Source organism: Glycine soja, chromosome 16 (assembly GCF_004193775.1).
Source record: "Glycine soja cultivar W05 chromosome 16, ASM419377v2, whole genome shotgun sequence".
NCBI classification, from domain to species: domain Eukaryota; kingdom Viridiplantae; phylum Streptophyta; class Magnoliopsida; order Fabales; family Fabaceae; genus Glycine; species Glycine soja.
The window spans coordinates 24,906,646-24,923,551 of NC_041017.1; the positions used below are offsets into that span (position 1 = coordinate 24,906,646).

At 34.6% G+C, this 16,906-nt stretch overlaps 2 protein-coding genes across 2 annotated transcripts; both read left to right on the forward strand.

Moving 5' to 3' along the window:
• Positions 1 to 9,349: 9,349 nt before the first annotated feature.
• Positions 9,350 to 10,573, forward strand: LOC114390092 (RING-H2 finger protein ATL8-like). The gene has a single exon (XM_028350777.1). It carries the CDS (start codon positions 9,666 to 9,668, stop codon positions 10,269 to 10,271), a length of 606 nt encoding a protein of 201 aa, XP_028206578.1. The 5' UTR covers positions 9,350 to 9,665; the 3' UTR covers positions 10,272 to 10,573.
• An 821-nt stretch (positions 10,574 to 11,394) lies between these two features.
• LOC114389883 lies at positions 11,395 to 16,054 on the forward strand. The gene is made up of 4 exons (XM_028350595.1): positions 11,395 to 12,333; positions 15,216 to 15,388; positions 15,622 to 15,709; positions 15,827 to 16,054. The coding sequence occupies exons 1-4, from the start codon at positions 11,395 to 11,397 to the stop codon at positions 16,052 to 16,054; spliced, it is 1,428 nt and encodes a 475-aa protein (XP_028206396.1).
• Positions 16,055 to 16,906: the final 852 nt, after the last annotated feature.

Sequence of the window (16,906 nt, forward strand, 5' to 3'; positions counted from 1 at the left end):
CCGGTGGCCCACCAGCACCACCTAATCCTTCCTTTTCCTCCCTATGGTCTTTAACTCTATTTTCTTTTGATGAACAGTGTCAAAGGTACTATTCTTTATTTTCACATCGTATCATTCTTGATCCTAAATATCTAGACATAGAATTCTTTGAAAGGGAAACCTTTGATTTTTATCAGGTTTTTCAAAATTCTGAGTTAATTAATTTTATGTCTCCAAACTTCCATTCTGTCTTGAATTATTTCATGTCTTTTATAATAATCTACAAATTAGGGATGGTGTTATTTTCTCTAAGGTGGATAAAATTCCAATTGTGGTTGATCAATCTTTGTTTTATTCATTGACAAAACTGAGTAGTCAAGGTGTACCTTTTGAGGGCACTTTGGATGATGATTGGAAGCATATCTATTCAACTCATGATGCACATAAAATGGTTTGTAATGAACATGCTGATATGATCGGCAGATTGCTTGCTGGATCATTCACTTTTGAATGTCGTATCATGCATTATATTCTGTGTCGTATTTTGCTTCCACGTTCCACAAATCTTGTGCAGGCCTTTGAGGAAGATTTAATTCTGTTGTGGGATCTTCAAACCGGTCGTCAAATTGACTGAGCCCATCTTGTCCGGTACCAATGCACCTCTTCCATATCCTCATCATGTCACTCTTTTCTTCATCATTTTAATGTCCCTTTAGATGATGAACCATTTTGTTAAAGTCAAACATTCTTTTGCTATTGGGGCTGGTGTTGTTGCCTCCTTTGGATACTAAAAGGATGTCGATGGCCAATGGGTACGAAAACAAGACCTTCCCCCTCCGATTCCTAACAAACGAACACCCTCCCCACCACCACAATGGGATTCCTCGTCTTCACTGCTGAATGATGTTCTCACTGAACATAGGGATCTTCAGGAATTTGTCGGTGATCATTTCAATGCTATGGATTCACGAATCACACGTCTTGAGGATGATATGAGCTTCATTCGTTGCTGCTTTGATCCTCTGATGGATTCATAGAAGACTTTTTTTTTGTCCTAATTTTATCTAGTATTATGTGTCTAATTTTGTGGATATTCCAATATTTTTGCATTGTGTTTGCTTTGGATATTTGGACTTGTTTATTTTGTGATTGCTTTGGATACTTGGACTTGGTTATTTTGTGATTGCTTTGGATATTCCTCTTTGTTATTTAAAGCCTTGCTATGTTTTGAAATTGGTTGAACCATCTGTGCATGCTTTCTTCTGGTATTATCGACTTTTTGATGTTGCCAAAGGGGGAGAAAGACTCATGTAAGAGGTAAAGGGTATATCTTTTTTGAAAAATATTAAGAAATGATTTGCAAACTTAAGGGGGAGTGCTCATCTCACAAATATAATATTTTTTGTACATGCTTTCAGATAGTTGTCATCATCAAAAAGGGAAAGAATGTGATTGCATATGTATAAAGGTTTTGATGATGCCAAAGATAGAAGCAACTCAAGTTTACTTCAAATCCAAAGTCAAGATCAAGTAAGCAAAAGAGCAAGTGAAAAGATTCACTATAGTCCATTTTTGTTAAAAGAATCTCTTAATGATTGAAAAGGTTTGGCCTTAAAAACATAATTTTCAAATTACCTATAAAAAGTTTTTAAATATTTTTACATTTATGAAAAAGTGGTTTTCACTAGTAATCGATCACCAAAAGCACAATTGGTTTTAAAAAAGCTTTCAGGAAGTTTGAAATTTGAATTTTAAAAGCTGTAATCGATTACTAGTAACGGAACTCCTGAAATTCAAATTGAAAAGGCATGACTCCTCATTAAATAACTATATAATTGATTACCAAACATTTATAATTGATTACCAGTGAGGAAATTTCAAAAATAACTCTGAAAAGTCACATCCTTTCATGAGTTTTTGAAAAGCCACCAAATGCCTGTAAATATGTGACTTGTCTACGAAAATCCTCTGAGATTTTCAAAACCTCATTGTCTTATTCTCTCAAAAACAAACCTTTGGCCAACACTTGCTAATCAATTAAGGATTCTTCTAAGATCTTCAATTTGTATCATTCTTCTCTAAAAATAGAAAAAAACTTATGTACTTCAAAAAGAAATTTGTTGTTGTGATCAAGAGGCTGCGTGTCTCTTGATTTGTGAGTTTTTCTTAACACAAGGGAAAGGGATCCCTAGGTGGTTCAGAAGTTGTAAAATAATTTTACAAGGATAGTAGAAATCTCAAGTGGGTTGCTTGAGGACTAGACATAGGCACAAGAAGTGGTCAAACACCAAGTTTGCAATTCTCTCTTCCCTTATCTGATTTATATTATTGCAATTAATTTTGTCTTGTGCATTTAAAGAACATCGATTGAATTGTTTGTTGCTCCTTCTTCTGTCATATATTATTTAAAGAAGGAATAAAAGGTTGTTAGTGGGAAAATTCTGAAACTTAATTCACCCTCCCCTCTTAAATTATTGAAGTCACTTGTCCAACTTGGTCTTATTGTTTTATACTGCTTATGCAACTTGATATGCCTGTCAAGGAGACAACATGATGCATAAAAGAAACCCTAAGAAAAATTTTCCCAAGGGAGAGAAAACCAAACGTCTCACGTGCAAAATTGTGTTATTACTAGCCCCTTATGCTAAACCTAATTTCAATTTATTTGTAATCTATTCAAGAGTATATTTGCATTAATTTCTTTTATAAATATAGAGAACCCTTTGTGTTCAATTTTATTATTTACTTTTCATGAGCAATTAAGTTCAAAGTAAGTGGAAAGAGATATAAGAAAACTTATATTCTTAATTTATTAGTTTAAGAGATTTTTCAAATTGAATGAAAAAAGTGGTTTAAATATTACAAAGGAAAGTTGACAAAGATATAAGAAAAAATTTATTCTTTAATGAATTAAGGAGATCATTTCCAAATTGAATGAAATATATTGGTCTAAATAACACTAGTCATTAGATTGTATTGCAATAGATTTCGTTCTCTTTGAACCACATACTCATGTTCTAAATTAAGCATATGATGAATTTTCTTAAATAAGTAAAATGTTTTTTTCACAATTAATGACTTATTTCAAAAAATATGTCAATTTTGAGAAATTAATAATTATGATTGGGCACTCAAAATCAATTTCAACTATAAATGGTCTTGTTTGATTTCTGATTGTTTGGTAGTGTTTCAGTACATGATGGATGCTGAGAGAATTCTGGTGAAGATTTGACACAAGTGGCAACAACCTCCAATGAGAATCAATGTCAAAGTTAAAAAATGCAAGAGACATGTGTAAAATGAACTTCGGCCATACCTATAGGCAGTGCATTAATTATATAGTAAATTGTAGTTGAAAATAGGAAACATGTTGTGTAGTTGTTATGGGCCATGACCCACATGGCAGCCTCGAAATGGGTCCATAATAGTTCCCCTCAAGTTAATATTACTTTGATTAAGCAATATTAACTTAAAAGATAAGCAAATATTATCTCCATAACATGTGTCTCAAGTCAGTATTGCTTTGATCAGACAATGCTGACTTTAAAGATAAAACTAATATTACCTTCACAAGAGTTGCTTCCAAGTTAGTGATCAAAGCAATGCTGACTTAAAAGATAAAGCTCCATTGTTCGATAGTGTTTCTTAACATGGGGCATGTAGAGGGAATTTCGATGATGATTCTAGCAAGTGGTGACAACCTCAAGTGAAAAGAAAAACCTTCTAACACATTGACAACCAGCTCTTAAGTCCACTTGTAACGCCCAATTGTTTTCCAAATCATTAACTACCCCCACAACTCAGCATGCTTTGGCCTGGTTTGTCTATTTCGATTCCTTCTAGTCATTCATTTTTTGGAGGAGATAATGAATAACCCTTTTAGTATGTTTCTTTGCCACTCCCTTTGTTATCAAAAAGTATATGTATCTTGTTGTTATAGGTAGTACCAACAAATTCTTTTAAGAAATTCTTAACTATACAATCTCATACTTGCATAATCTTCAATCCATCTCATTTGGGTGTATATTTAATTCATTCATGTATCTCTCTCGCTATAGGCCTTCCAGGAGTCGCTCTTTGTCCATGTTTAATCTCTTTTGCACGACGATCACTCCCACCCTCATCAACGCTCAAGGTATTCCAATAGCAAGTCTAAAAGGTCTCCATAACATTGATCTTCCATATGTTTTGTGAAATTAATCTTGACTTCTGAATTTATTTTTTCCATTGATGAAAATTCTAATCAATTTTATAACTTTAATGGATAGCAAACAAAATAATTCGATGAATAAGCATGTGGTATGTTAATTGTTCACTCTAAATATGTATGGATTAAAAAGAAACCATTCATTTGTGTGAAAGATATATAATTTCATGAGGATTATATATATTGAGATCATATGATGCAACAATCTAATAAACCATTCTGTGATTTTCTTTAAAATTATTCTATGACTACAATCTAACAAGTTTAAGGATTATTTCCTCTTTTATGATATTTGAACATTTTTGTATTGTCGGATAAAATAAAATAAAACATAAAGTTTGAGTATACATGATGACGGTATATATAGCTTTTCAGACAAAAGTCGATATGATGTCAGTAAAAGAATGAAACTACATCTTTTTATTTTGATCTCTTATCAATTTAGAGGAACAAAAATATAGCATTTGCAATTTGCATGAAGATACAATTACAATATTTGAAATCATTGAATACAAAAATAAATGCATCTGGCATTCATATTTTAGAAGAAACTCTCTAAAATATAAAGTCCCTTACATCTCTTAACAAAAACAAGTATAAAGAGAGAATAAGACATTCTATATGATGGCTACTACTTCTTCTTTTTTAGAAGAATATGGATGGCTACATTTTTTTAGAAGAATATGGATGGCTACTTAAAAACCTTATTAACTTCGATTCTGATTAACTACCCATCAACTCTCATTCTGCTCAAGGGCATTTATTATATATTATTATTAGATGGTAGTTTTTTTTCTCATTTTAAAAATAAAAAATGTATAGGAGGAGCTCAAAAAGAATTATTTAAAAGAATACTTAAGATTGAATCCGGACACATTTTGAAAGAATATTAATACTTAAAAAGTGTAGATTAGGAATATCTTTATATATGTTTCAATAGAGTTAGGGTAAGGGGATTTTTTATTTTTATAATGTTTATGAAAATAAATAAAGGTAATAATTTTATTTTTAAAATTATCAAAATAAAATGTATTTATTAAAAATTAAAAGATTATCCTCCTTTTTTCCCCAAAACCAACTCTTCAACACACCATAAAGAAAACATATTATAGCATACTTTTATATTAGTATATTCTATAATAATAGTATAATCACTTATATTTTAGCTATTTTTATACGATATCCTTTTGAATAATTTTATTTTAAGTTATTTTGTTTTATATATTTAAACATGAATACGTTCTTAAAATTAAATTTTAAAAAAATCTTAAATACAAATTACTTTATTCAAAAATCAATTCTATTAATATTTAAAAGAAAAAGAATCTACCAAAAAAGTGTAACTTGATTGGTTGACAAGGAAGGTACACATAAATGTATAAATCCTCTGAATTTGTCTTTTTCCTAATGATAAAAAATAAAATAAATAAACTTATACATTTTACTAAGATTCACCTTGAATTAACTCCGGCCATCATAAATTTTAATTATTTTCACAAAAAGAAAACAGAAAACTTGAGTGGAAATTAGCTAGATAGATTAGCAAAATTAGTCTTAAGACGTGACATCTAGTGCTAAAACAAACTGTAGTTTAAGATGAGGTTCGTGCATTAGCTTTCAATAAAGAACAATACTTTTAAAGCTCAACTAAAAACCATATGATTCTCAGTTAGACAGAAATTAAAATCACGTTTTAATTTGTATATAAAAGAATTCAAAAGAAAACGCTATTTCGCGTACGTAACAGTTTCTTTTTCAACATCCATTCTGTTCTCAATAGTTAGTTTTTGAGTTTGATTCACTCCAATCAGTTTTAGTTATGAGTACAAGACCATTAAATTTTTTTTTCTAAATGATTTATTTAGGCTTTAATGTTATATTTATTTTTGTTATTTTAATTTTTTATATTTTAAAAAATGATCACATTACAAACATAACACCCTTAGTCAAATAAAGATATTGTGGTTAAAAGCCATCATAAAATATAAGTCTTTTTATTTTTCTCTTCTTGTCCCTTCTTCTTCCTCCTCTCGCATCTTCAATCATCTTGATCTTCAACTCTACAACATACAACAAAAATCACACATGTTTTATGTTGTGGAGACTTGAACTTGGTTTGTGAGGCTAAGGTGTACATAGATCCCTTGTGTCCTTCCCACCACCTTTAATGCCACCATGTACAATGATGTCAGCATGTCATCCATCTTCACCATTGTAGATCGTGCTATCATGGAGTTGTCCACCAAGAATTAGTGTCCCTTCACCTCTCTGTGATTCATCCAACAAGAACCTTCTAGATTGATCTGAAAATAAAAGTTGCAGTTTACTAGATCTGAAATTGTGTGATAGATTTGGTGAAATGAGATTTTTGGGTTGTAGGTGGAGTGTAGGGGTGGGAATAGGTCAGGTCGGCCTACAGGGGCCTATGACCTGGCCTATATAAAGTCTGACTTGAACTGGTCTATTTAATTAAAATGTTAGGCTCAGACTTTTTTAAAAGCCTATTAAATTAAATAGACCAAGCTTAGACTTATTAAAAAGCCTTATAAGTCTGATAGGCCGACCTATATATATACTTATATTATTTTTTGGGTACTAACATATAATATTATTTTTTGGATACAATTAAATTTTTGTTTAAAACTATCAGACTTTGATTACACATTACTGCTCCATAACTTCTATTCCTATAATTAAGGACTTTAATTACAATTACAATTTAGGTGTGAGTCATGTGTTCTTTTATATTCCTCATTATTTTGATTGACTTTCCTTTTCTTTAACTTTTCTATTATGTTCCTACTCCATAAAATATTAAATATTTATTGTGAAGATGACTTTTAAAAAGGCTATCAGGTCAGGCCAGGCCAAGCTTTTAAAAATGTCAGGCCGAGCCAAAATAAAAGCCTTTGATAAGCTATAAGTCAGGCTCAGACCTCAAAGATTCATCGTAGGCTAGGCTCAAGCCTTTCAAAGCCTGGTCTGGCCTGACCTATTCTCACCCTTAGTGGAGTGGAAGGTGACGACTACCATGGGATTCTACTACACACATCTAAGAAGATAGGAGAAGATTAGGAAGGAGGAAGGAGAAGGGAGAAAAAGAGGAGGAAGATGAAGGAGAAAAATAGGCTTACAATTTGTGGCAGTTTTTTTATGTTAATACCTTAGTTTCCCTAATATATATTGTTAAGTTTGTAATGACAGAAGAACTATTTTGATTATTTTTTTTTAAAAAAATATAAATGATTAAAATGAATTTTTTAATAGATAAAGGATTAAATCAAACAGAAAAAAAAGAAGATAAAAAATCAAATAAATTATTTAGCTTTTTTTTTTTAACAAAGAAGACTATTAAAGCTAAGACACTACTTTCAATCAAATTTTGACAAAACTGTATTTTCAGTAATGTGACCATTAAGCACTTGATGCAAGGTTGTTTCAACTTGGGCCCTTGTTTGGAGCTGCATCCACAAGACAAAATACCTATGTCTATAACTCAACGCTACATATTGTAGCTTTAGCTTGGAGGTGGGTAGACATGAATAAACGCAAATATTTAAAGCAAATTCAAATACACTATTAATCAATAGTTTTAAATTTGAGTTTGGATATCTAATTGTATTAATACTTTAAAAAAAAAAATTGTCACTTATAATAATCTTAATCTTTTTGATAAAATTGTCTTTCATGATAAATAATGAATGTTAGGCCATTTTGTGTGTGTTTGATTGGGTGGTAAACAATTTTTTTTTTACAGCAATCGGATAGTAAAACAATTAAAAATCATGATACCATCATGAAAAAATAAAAATTCAAATTTTTTTTACTACAGCTCCACATATGCATGCTGTTATGCACCTAAAAGCAATTTGCTCTCAACATTTCAATAAATGGAGAATATCATCCTTAACTAAAAACTGAGAATGACAGTTTTTCCTTTGTACGTACAACACATCCAGGGCAATATGATCATCACAAATAATTCCAAGTGAGAATTGACATAGCAACTCAATAGCTTTTGTTATCTTCCTAGAAACATAAAATAGAAGAGGGCCCCTTGCAAATTGCAATTCTTGGTTATATATAAGTCATCAACAAAGTAGGTTCTGAAAAGTTGACAACATAATGAATGCTGGTAGGATACTGCAGCAAAGACGAAACTTTAGACTTATATTGGTACAATTGGCTTGAAGTTGATCATTCTTTGGTGTATTCCTTTTCAGTGTGAAATTTAAAGTTGCCTAAGTTAGATTCACATTCAAAAGATGCGTGTGATAGAAATACATACATATTCTTGATTTTGAATGATGAACTAAGTAGTTTAATACTGTTATTCTCAATTTAATTATTGCATCCATGACTCTAAAAAAGAAAAAAGAAGGTATTTATCGCATTCAAGGCACTAAAGAGATAAACGCATGTCCTAGGCATCTATGCTCTAATGATATGTTGTTTTTCCTCCCATATTATGAACCTATCTCTCCTTCGCCTTTCTCGACCATATCATTTTAGATGAGAAAAAATAGTCATTTTATTAATTACCCTCAATACCCCCAACATCCTATATATGCTTTCTAGTATTCTATATAGCACCCACTAAAATGTTCTTTGACCACTAATTGTTACTTTTTCTCTTTTATAGATAGTTGTAATTATTCACCACTGGAAAACCAAACAAATAACAAATTCACATGCATTGAAGAAAGGAAGGAAAGCAATCCAATCATTTTTTTTAGGAATCATACACAATTACCAAAAATTTATAATAACTCTAACACACAAGTCAACTGAATTAAACTTCTAATAAAACAATTCAATCTAATCCTAATTAATAAAGAAATTATTTTAAGTATAAATTTAAACTTTTTCATCTCATTTTACTATTTTTATTTATTTTTATCACATCATTTTATCATTTTTTTTATTAATTTTTTCCTTCATCCTTTTTTTTTCTTTTCTTAATTTTCTCAAAATAGACAAGTAAAAACAACAAAAGACAAGTGCTCATCAATTTTTTTCTGTGTCAACGGATAATCAATTTAGCCCTTCTTATCATCATCACAATTCATTGTGGGTCTAACAATTATGTTTAAGGAGATAACGTTAGACAGCTTTGAACAAGGCTTTATTTCATAACAATCATACGTGATCCTATACATATGCCCTTCCCTACTTACCTCACAAGAAGCCAAACGGAAACCAAACAAAGGGATTCAAGATTTTAAGAACCATATCAAGCTTCTCCGATTTTTCACTTCTCTCTGAGTCTTTTTGAGTCAAAAGTCTTCACCACCTCACCCTTATCCTAAAACACAAAATTCCCACCGAACTAAACCCTCCTCTCAACTATAAGTACCCATTACAATTATATTTCTTCCCAAAACGTGACACTGCAAGCCAAACACTGCCCTCTCTTATTTCTCTCTCTCTCTAAAATATTGTTATCAAAACCCTAACTTGATAGTATCTTCCATCACACATGACACGAGGGCTGAGACTCCTCCAATCCGCGGCGGCGCCACCGCCGGAGGCCGCCGCAGCCGTCGAGTCGGACTTCGTAGTGATCCTGGCGGCGCTCCTCTGCGCCCTCATATGCGTGGTGGGCCTCGTTGCCATCGCGCGCTGCGCCTGGCTCCGCCGGGGACCCGTCGCCGGCTCCGGCTCTGGTGCCGGAGAATCGCCGGCGACGGCGAACAAGGGCCTCAAGAAGAAAGTGGTGAATTCACTGCCGAAGTTCACCTACGCCGGCGGCGGCGACCGGTGCAAGTGGTCGGAGTGCGCGATTTGCCTGACGGAGTTCGGCGCCGGCGACGAGATCCGGGTGCTGCCGCAGTGCGGCCACGGGTTCCACGTGGCGTGTGTCGACACGTGGCTCGCGTCGCACTCCTCGTGTCCCTCGTGTCGCGCGCCGTTTGCCGTCACCGCGCGCTGCCATAAGTGCGGCCATTTTCCGGCGGTTTCCGCAGCCGCCGCATCGGAGTCCAAGGCCGTCGGCGGCGACAATGCTGCCGATAGCACTGCGAATGCGAATCGTAATAATGTTATTATTACGAATGGATTTAGTAATTACGGTTTCTTGCCTTGAAAGCTGTTTTAGTAATTACGAGTTCGCATGTAAGTATAGATAAAATTAAGTGCTTCTTTCGTCATAGTATAGTGTTCCTCATGTGTTATGTATTAGGAATTTACGAGTACCCTCTTTCTTTTGTAATTTGTATAGAGTCAGCTTTTTGCGCGGCATGGATAAGAAATTAAGAATTGATAGTATAATTATGTAACAGTTTTTTTTTTTTTCCTTTTCTTTACTTTTTCTTAGAGAGGAATTCTCTTTTCTCCTACTCCTTATAATTACAAGGGGAAAAAGATAATGTCACCAGGTTTTTATCATCTCAGTCAAGTAGAAATGACTTAAGTTTGAATTTTAAAATGACTATCATAAAAATTAATAAATCATTTGTAATTAAATAATATCATAGAGTTTTTATACTATCTGTATGTTTTAATTAAATTTAAATGATACTATTTTTTAAAAAAATAATTAAAAATAGAAAATTTTTAAGAAAAAAGAGTTATCAAATACTTTCATTAATTAATTAGTTCTCTTTGCATATGAATTGAGTATGAAATTTTACTAAAAAAAAAGAGAAATGACCATTTAAATCAGGTTCAAAATATAACTTTTGACACAATAATTGATTAGACGCACAACAACTTAGTTTTAAGCAGGTTAATAATGTAATCATGTATTTTTCCTAATGTGTGTGCGTGTATAAAAGAGAGAAAAGTCACTTTTATATGTGAGAGTTTAATTCTATTTTGTGTGGTGTAAATTTGATTGTACATTGAATATAACAAAGTAACGGAATTTTAAAATTCTGTTATAAGTGTCTAGCCTAAGTGTAAAGTGTTATTGTTCTGTTTTGCTTGTATAAAAGGACATACATACATCTTAATAATACGTTTTTTCATTCTATCATTTTTTCTGTCTCTGGTATTATTCCTAGTGTGTAAATGTACAATTCCTTGCTTGGAACAGTAAGTGATACACGAGTGAATGTGTGAGGGAGTGAATTGCATCTCTTGCAATTGAGTGAGTGAATGTGTACCAACAATTGGTATCTAGAGCATTGGTTTTGATAGAAGGGGCTAGAATCACTAACAAGAAAAGAAAGAAAGGTTCTTGGAGGTGTTCTTGAAGGAGTTCTTTGATGGCTACAATATCTGGCTCAATTCCTGCAAATCTACCAATTCTCACAGGAAAGAACTACGAAAATTGGAAGATTCAGATCAGCGTGGTGATGCGATTCCAAGGGGTTTGGGAGTTCGTAGAAGAAGGTTATATACCTGTGGGAGAGAGAGCAATAGATGAACAAAAGGTTGTTGGTAGAGAAAAGGAAAAGACAGATTGCAAGGCACTTTTCATTTTGCACCAAAGTGTAGATGCTGCTAACTTTGAAAAGATAGCAATGGCTCAAACCTCTAAAGAAGCATGGGACATTCTTGAGAAATCTCATGATGGAGCCACAAAAACCAAGAAGATCAAGTTGCAAACTCTGAGGAGACAATATGAACTACTACAAATGGAAAAGAATGAATCAGTTGTTGAGTACATCACAAAAGTACAGACAGCGGTGAATTCAATAAAGGGCTATGGAGAAAAGATAATTGTGCAATCAGTTGTAGAGAAGGTGCTTAGAACCATGCCACCCAAGTTCGACCATATTGTGGTAGCCATCGAGGAATCCAAAAATCTTGAAGAGCTTAGCCTAGAGGAATTGCAAGGATCTTTGGAATCTCATGAGCAAAGAATGAATGAAAGGATCAATGAGAAGAAAAGTGAAAAAGCCTTGCAAGCACAGTCTAATCCAAAGAAGCATAGTGATAGATGGAAGAAAGAGAAAACTGAATGGAAGAGCAATAAATGGAGGGGAAATCATAACAGTGATAAGGACCACAAGAAAGGAAGGGGATCCAATTCCCAAAACTCTTCTAATAGAAAGAAGTTCGACAAAAGAAGTATTCAATGCTTTAACTATCAAAAGTTTGGGCACTTTGCTGATGAGTGTTACAGAAAACCCAATAACAAAAGAGAACCTAAAGGCAATGATGCAAAATTGGCTCAAGAAGAAAATGAGGACATTGAACAGGTACTGCTAATGGTAACTACTCAAATTGAAGGGGAAAGTGATAATTGTAACGATCCGCCTTGTCGCTACGATATCACCACTCTAATAATTGGAAAATTAAATTCTTTTTCTTTCTTTTATGAAAACTCCATTATTTTGCTTATAAAAAATCATAGTAAATTTGAATTTTACTAATATATATAGTAGTTCAACCGAATGTTTAACCGAATACATGAATATTAATATAGTAGTTCAGTACACATCATACACGTAATGAAGATTAAATCAGTTCGAACATATAATTAAATATGTGATTTACATCCTTAATCCAACAAAAGAAATCATGAACCACTATGGAGGAGTTGATTAACAAAACACAACTCTCTCCCAAAATATCCCAATGTCATCACGTCAGCTTGACGGCTCCTCAACAGAATCTCACTTTCTGCACCCTAATGTTGTCATTCTGCTCCCACGAACAAGGTTCGCGATCATTATAGGTATCAACCACACGATACAAAATTGCAAGGGTGAGTTCATTATAAAAAGAACCAATGTTGAATCCAAATAATCACAATTTGCAAGAAAACATAAGCAAACATCATGAGCTTGCACAACATTCATTATTCAACACTCACATCCAACAATTGTTCATTCTCCAAATTTAACAATTACTCATCATCCATATTCAACAATTACTCATCATCCATCCATGGATCCAATCAAGACTGCACAGATCTGACCTCAACTCTCAGATGCAATGCGGTACGTACCGTATCCAATACCAAGGAAATAGCCCTAAGCATGTCCACATGACACCTCACTTAGGAAACCATGCAGTATTTGTCGAGGCCACCCAGTCGTGCATCATAACTCCCCCCCCACCTAGGTGATCAACCTGGGGCCACAAGGAGTTCCCTACCAGGTGACATACCCCCTAGTACAAAGTACATATTGCCATAGTTTATACTATTTCCCGTGTCATATGAGGTATGAAACATGGGCACCCCCTCCATGAACATACACTACATACGACGTATGAACATGGCCAAAAGCAAGTGCCAAAGACCATGGACCAATTAAAACGCCTAAGCATCCCCGCAGTGAATGCTTAGATTCTTTAACCACGCTTGTCCCCTACAAATAGGCCATCCAACAAGGTCAGTGCACTCCGCGCCCCATGAACATACACAACATGCACTTGTCAATGCATTTCCAACATCATCAACATTCCATTTCAATGACATCACCAATAACCACAACAACCTCATTCCATATTGACATAACCATCAATAATAACATCAATTCATGTTGGCATGATCACCATTAACAACGTCATCTCAAATCAATATCATCGTAAATATCAACATCACCATATATCAATTAAAGTCACCAATAGGAACATCGACAATGAGTCATATTCCGCATATAAACATATTTTCCATGCCTGAGGTTCACACTCCCCAGGTCTTCAAACAACACAAGTTTAATAAACAATAATGTTATTCATCAATAATAGATATATCGCATCCCATTCATTAAAAACATAGTTTTCTTGAAAGAAAATCAACATGCAACAGGGACAGGCAGATATTCTCATAGCTAGGTTCCCTGACCTTAACTATGGTGTCAAAACGGTAAATTTTATAATAACTCCCCTCACCTATCGTGAACTCTCCGTCAATTCCTCTTTGCGTCACTTAGAGGTCTCTCTCTCATTCGCGCTTGTCGGTCCAACGCAAGTCTCTATTACGCCAAAATGAAAGGAATTTATTATGGATTTCAAAAACAAGGTCAAATGTAACATTTGGGGTCAAATACCACTGTCAAAACATAAAGGGATGAGGGGTATTTCAGATTCTACAGAAAAGAAACATCTTTTTGAAATTTCGATCACGCCAATATGACCGGGGTTCAGTGAATGCCGCAAAAATAACTTCAAGGTTATAAAAAGATAACTTTTACAATGTCTCATTCTCTAGGGTTTTTCAAAGGAAGTGTAAAAACACCCTATTACAATACCCAACACATAAGAGACACTAAGAAGAACTCAAACTAGCTAGGAGAAGGCTTAGAAGTCAAGGTTACCTCAGAGAAACTTTGAAATGAAGGATTGAGGAATTTTCTCCATCAAATCTTCAAGGAGGATTCTGAGGATTTCGCTCCGATTAAAGTGTTCCTCTTGGTGTGGGGTCCAACGGCAAGCAATGGCGGCTCACGGCGCCCACCGGTGGTCTTGGGTGGTGGAAAACAAGGTTTTAGGGTTTGGGAGCCGTTTTTGGGAGAAGAGGAGAGTGAAAATCGTGTTTTTCACGCTAAGGACGTATTTATAACCTGCAACTTTCGCTTAGCGGGCCTGTCGCACTAAGCCGAAGCCCACTTCTTGTGCTTAGCGCAAGGATTTAGGCTTAGCGCATCCCCCTCTACACTAGGGCTCTCTTAGGGCACCCTCTGGGCGCTCAATGCACTTTCTCTCGATTGGAATTGGGCTTAACGCAGCTTTGGGCCACTCAGCGTAATTCCCCTCGGTTGGAATTGCGCTTAGCGCGCGTTTCTCGCTTAGCGGGAGACCAAAAGTTATTACTTTCAAGATCCCAACGGTCAGACTGTAGAAACATATCTTAGAGATATTCAAACAAACTTTGAAGATGATTCAACGGTTAACGAATCCGGTATCATGATTGCATTGATCTAGGTTTTGGTAAAATCTAAAATCTCATACTTTCAACTTAGCTCAACAAAACTTCACATAATTCAGCATCCATATCAAGAAATTTACACATGACTAGTTCAAGGCATACTTAAACTCATTCAAATCTATCATATAGTCAAACAACACAATAAATACTATCAAACATCGATTTATAATTAATAACATTTCAGGGTGTTACAATAATTGTTAGTACCTAGACACAGGTTGCTCAACTCATATGACAGGAAGAAGAAAGTGGTTTCTCAACCTTGATCAATCTGTGAAGAGCCAAGTCAAATTTGCTAATGATAGAACTTTGAGTGCTGAAGGAATTGGGAAGGTCCTATCAAAACAAAGGATGGAGGTCAGTCTTGCATCACTGATGTACTCTTTGTACCAAGTATGAAAAGTAATCTCCTCAGCTTAGGTCAATTACTAGAAAAGGGCTTTATGACTAAGCTTGAAAACAAGATGTTGAGAGTGTTTGACAGAAATCAAAAGCTCATTTTGAAGTCCCCTCTTTCAAAAAATAGAACATTTAAAATTGAGATTGATGTGATAGAATAGAAGTGTTTTGCCACTGTAGTAAACAGTGAAGAGTGGTTATGGCATTACAGATTTGGCCATTTAAATTTTAGAGATCTGATTCAGCTAAACTCAAGAGAAATGGTGTTAGGTTTGCCTCAGATCAAGCCTCCTAGTGAAGTATGTGATGGTTGTTTACAGTGTAAGCAATCAAGAAGCACTTTCAAACAAAATGTACCAATCAAGGCAAAAGAGAAACTTGAAATGATTTACTCTGATGTGTGTGGCCCTATGCAGACTGAATCTCTTGGTGGAAACAGATACTTCATATCCTTTATTGATGAATTGACCAGGAAAGTATGGTTTTATCTAATAAGAAGGAAGAGTGATGTCTTTGAAGTCTTAGGGAAGTTCAAAAATATGGCAGAAAAGCAAAGTGGCTCATTGATCAAGATATTGAGAACAAATGTGGTGGTGAATATGTTTCTGCAAAATTTCAAGAATTTTGTGATCTGGAAGGCATAATTCATGAAGTGACTCCTCCCTACACACCTCAACATAATGGAGTTGCATAGAGAAAAAACATAACCATAATGAATATGGTAAGGAGCATGTTGAAAGGCAAGATTCTGCCCAAGTACTTGTGGGGAGAGGCAGTGTCTAGAGCTGTCTTCATCTTGAATAGGAGCCCCTCTGATGAGGACACAACTAAGGGAAAGAACCATGAAGCACTTGAAGGGACCATGACCAGAGGCATACTTAAAAGGGCCCAATACAGTGATGAGGACACAACTAAGGGCAACGACCATGAAGCACTTGAAGGGTCCATGACCAGAGGCAGACTTAAACAAGCCCAACACGTCACAGAGACAAGGCTGGTTATTTGTATAGCTGCCATTGATGATGATTGAAGGCCCATGTTTCCAATATTTTTATTTTTATTTTATTTTTTTAATTATTGCAATTAACTAAATAATTTGGTGGTTGTGGTTGAAACCTATGCCTTTTCAGCTGCACCAATTTATTTCATTTTTAGGGTTTGGTGAACTATATATATTTTCGTCAAAATGAATGAAGACACTTTTGGCATTCTTTTCAAATACGTGAGGAAGCTTCTTTCAGGGTTCTTGTTGAACCAAATTCTGACTTATCAAGGTTGATTCCTTGTGGCGTCACCGTGACTTATCTTCCATCTCTGGAAGTGGCGTCCCTCTCCGTCAACAATCCAGTATCAAGCGTTCTGCCTCGTAAGATTCATATCATCTGGTATCAAATTGAGAGGAGAATCCCTGGGACAGAAACTCCAAAGCCTGTCCCAAGGGAATTTAACTGTGGAAGAATACTATAAAGAGATGGAAATGGCGTTAGTGAGGGCCA